The sequence below is a fragment of the Marmota marmota genome, unplaced genomic scaffold (assembly GCF_001458135.2).
Source record: "Marmota marmota marmota unplaced genomic scaffold, marMar, whole genome shotgun sequence".
NCBI lineage: Eukaryota > Metazoa > Chordata > Mammalia > Rodentia > Sciuridae > Marmota > Marmota marmota.
The window spans coordinates 31,230,461-31,234,169 of record NW_025999842.1 but is presented as its reverse complement, the minus strand read 5'-3'; the positions used below and the strand labels follow the sequence as shown (position 1 = coordinate 31,234,169).

The 3,709-nt window shown below is 36.5% G+C and overlaps 1 protein-coding gene across 1 annotated transcript; it reads right to left on the bottom strand.

Moving 5' to 3' along the window:
• Nucleotides 1-2,745: 2,745 nt before the first annotated feature.
• Nucleotides 2,746-3,561, bottom strand: Rfpl4b (ret finger protein like 4B). Its single transcript, XM_048800360.1, has one exon. It carries the CDS (start codon nucleotides 3,559-3,561, stop codon nucleotides 2,746-2,748), a length of 816 nt encoding a protein of 271 aa, XP_048656317.1.
• Nucleotides 3,562-3,709: the final 148 nt, after the last annotated feature.

The following is a 3,709-nucleotide window of genomic DNA, read 5'->3' as shown; positions in this document are numbered from 1 at the left end:
TACACTGAAAAATGAATAAGATGACCAAGATAGAATCAATTTTAAAGACAAAGTTTCATTAGGGGAAATGCTTTAAAGCATTCTTAGAAAACTAATCAAGACCTGAGTGGATGTGAATATTAAAATATAATCATTGTTGTTAGGTCCAGGACAGGCTGAACTAAGTTGTCTGCAGGGCAAGCTAAACAAACATTAGCTGCAGGACCAGCCACTCAAACCCCCTCTGTCTGGTTCTTTATCACCTGTTTGCATCAAGTCCAAATGCTCAAGCTCCCGATCAAGGCTGAACACTTAACCCCCCTTGTGCCAACAAGGCAGCTTGCAAACCCAGAGACGCTATTAGACTTACGCAGCACAAAAGAAGGGCTATAAAAACCTTCCCCTGCCCAGCTCTCTCTCTTTCTCCTTTTTTGCACTGCTGCAATAAAGATCTCTTGGTTGCTCTGAGTGTTGTGGTCAATTTTCTTTCAATTGTCATCAACTCTTCTAAAAATAACAACACCTAAACACAAAACAAAAGGATGTCCATGACAAAGAAGATACTGGGCTGCTCCCAAAGCCCAGCATCCCTGATGCTATACTATAGCATTTTGCTGGGCCCTACCACCATAGTTGCTGGTCTTTGCATGAATTAACTCTAGCATGTCTTTGGACCAAAGACAGTTACTCAAGACTGAACAGTGCCTGTGAGATGATGTGAACCAAGGACTCTACCAAAAAGAGCATCACTAATAACTAGCAGAGCTTCTTACCAAGAGTTCACAAATCACATGCACATTTGTGGTTGGAGCATCAACATTGCCCTAGGTAGAGGAGAAAACAATTAACATTGAGGCCAGCCTGATACACTGGGTCACCAGTGCTGTCATGCATCCCAGACTGTATCTTCTCATCTCCATCCAAGAACTACCTAAGAGCTTTCCATGTTCCAGGCTTCAACTCAACTCTGGAAATACAAACATGTATAACAATAGACAGGACTCCAATCTGACCAGACCTGGCTGGGGGAAAACAGAGTGAATCTGCTTTCCTGTTGTTCTTTTCACAAAATCCTTCTTTTAAAGAAAAAATTAACATGGTGCCAGCAATCTACAAGAGCTTGCCTAGCCTACCTTGGAATGTATCCAGCAATTTTGCAAAAGAAAAAAAAATGTTACATTTGTAAAAAGTTGTTCATGTTAAAAGTTGTTAACCACGGTCCTAAATGATTAGAACCATTTAATTATGTAAAGATAATGAAATGATTCAGTAAATTATCACACAACTATTAAGTGGTAGGTACATTTAAGTGAAAGGAGAAAAATCTTTAAGCAATAATGTTAAAAAATAAAAAGAAATTATTTTAAAACTGCATATATGTTATTTGAAAAACTTAAAAAACATGTGACTCTGGCAAATACCTACAATTCTACCTATACCACAGGTTGAGATGGGAGAACTACCTGAGCCCAAGTATTTGAGGCCAATCTGGGCAACATAGAGAGAACCCCCTCTCAAGATGAAGGAGAAAAAAAATGATTATGTTTTACACTATACATTATAATTAATATATGATATATTATATACAATAATTATACATTTTATATAATATAATTATATATAATAATATACTATAACATTATATTATGTATGTATATATATATATAATTTTTGTCTCCTTCTTTAGGAGAAATTATATGTATGTATATATATAAGTATATATGTGTGTATATATATACTTTTCATATATATATATATATATATNATATATATATATATATATATATATATATATATATATATATCTATATATATATATATGCCATATCATTTTGAAAACCACACAATTGGCCAATTATTGAAAAGGCAAAGGGAAATTCCCATTAGAACAAGTATGAATCATTAACAATATAACTTAGTCAAAGCTCTTAGCCTTTTAAGAAACCCTACACAGTTACATTTGGAAAAAATAAAGGTGGGAAACCTAGTTCTTTCCCAGTAGTTATATGTCCCTCTCTGAAATTTCATGTCATTTCAAAACATCTCACTAGATATCTGATTCTTCTTTCTCCCAGAAAACAATCATACAGAAATTCTATAAGAAAAAAAAAGAGCATGAAATAATGAAAAAGATATTGTTTCTATCCCCAAAATTCTTAAAATCTAACATTCTTCATTTGTTATTTACTGGAACACAAACATGCAGTATTGTTTCTAATCATCAGTTATTTGCCTGACACATATAAATATGCCCATTCATAGACTAGAAAACTGAGGTCAGTTGTATTTAATAACTTTCCTGAAGACACCATAGATAGTCTTAAAAAATCCACTAAAAATCTACACACACAAAAAAAAATCAGTCACAAAGTCTAGAAAAATCACCAAAAAACAAACCACAAAACAAAAATCAAAAACTGGTCTGTGGTTCTGCTACAGTCTACAAAAATAATTATTTTTTGTTTGTTTACTTATGTTATAGAGGAGGAAAGTTTTATTTGAGGACTTACGGTTTCAGAGGTCTCAGTCCATAGGCAGCCAGCTCCATTTCCTGGGGCTCAAGGTGAGGCAGAACATCATGGCAGAAGAGTGTGGCAGAAGTAAGCAGCTTACATAATGATCAAAAAGCAGAAAGAGCTACAAAATTTATTTTTGAAACTACCAAATCTTGACACTTTATCAAATTGTCTCTTCCTTGGTCATGGTGACCTTTTTCAAGTCCAAGGTCTCATTCATCTCAGAAAGTTTGTGAGAAGGGTAAATTTCTTATGAGACTATCCTCAATGGGGAACCTCTATTCTGTTCTGCTGGTGACTCGGGATAAAAGAATGGACACAAATGCTCCCAAACAGCTTTGGAGAACAAAACAGCTGTACAAATGAGGTCACCATTTTTAACATTAAAAAATTTGATTTCTCCCATCTCCACATCCAGTAAAATTCCTACTTGGCAAAGGTCAGGACTTGCAGGAATTCCTTCCTGCGTCGAGCTAGCATGAATTTCTCCTGCCTTCAAGCTAATGATCCAGAAACCATGCTCAGGGGATAAATTCATGCTCCTCTTTCTTTCCACCAACTCTTTGCAGACACCCAGGGCCCACTCCGTCCCTTGTTCCACTTCAACTTCCCAGTAATGGCGTCCAGAGGAGAAGCAGGGGGAGCCCAGGACACAAGCAAGCCTAGTGAATCTTTTGGGATACTCCACCGGGTTGTGGCAAATCTTCCCACAGTAGACAGTCTTTAGATCATTGGAGAGTACAAGGAGGCAGTTGGCGGTGGCAGCATCCAAGGTCACATCCACCCAGAACCTCAGAAGCTCAGTACTCCAAAGGAGATTTTGCCCCAGGAATGAGCCATGCTGCCTGATCCATAGTGTCAGCGTTCTAATATGCATCTCTTCCCTGACAGGTTTCTTGTTTTCTCTTCGACACAAGGGGCAGGTCAGGATTGATTCTTCTCTAATTCTCAGCCAATCTTGAATGCAATGAAAGCAGAAAATGTGTGAACAGGACAGAGAAATGGGATCGAAGACCAATTCCAGGCAAATTGGGCAGAATGTTTCCACTTCCAAACTTCTGTCCATGGTCCAGGGGTGAATTCAGTCCAGTGAACTTTTCTTATCTTCAGTAATGTGTCTAAACCTAATACAAAAATTAAATAATACAGAGGGCTGAGAGGAGTTGGTATATATATATATATATATATATATATATATATATATATATATATAT

Coding starts and splice junctions, on each gene's coding strand:
- Rfpl4b (XM_048800360.1), bottom strand. CDS start 3,561: ATGGACAGAAGTTTGGAAGTGGAAACATTCTGCCCAATTTGCCTGGAA.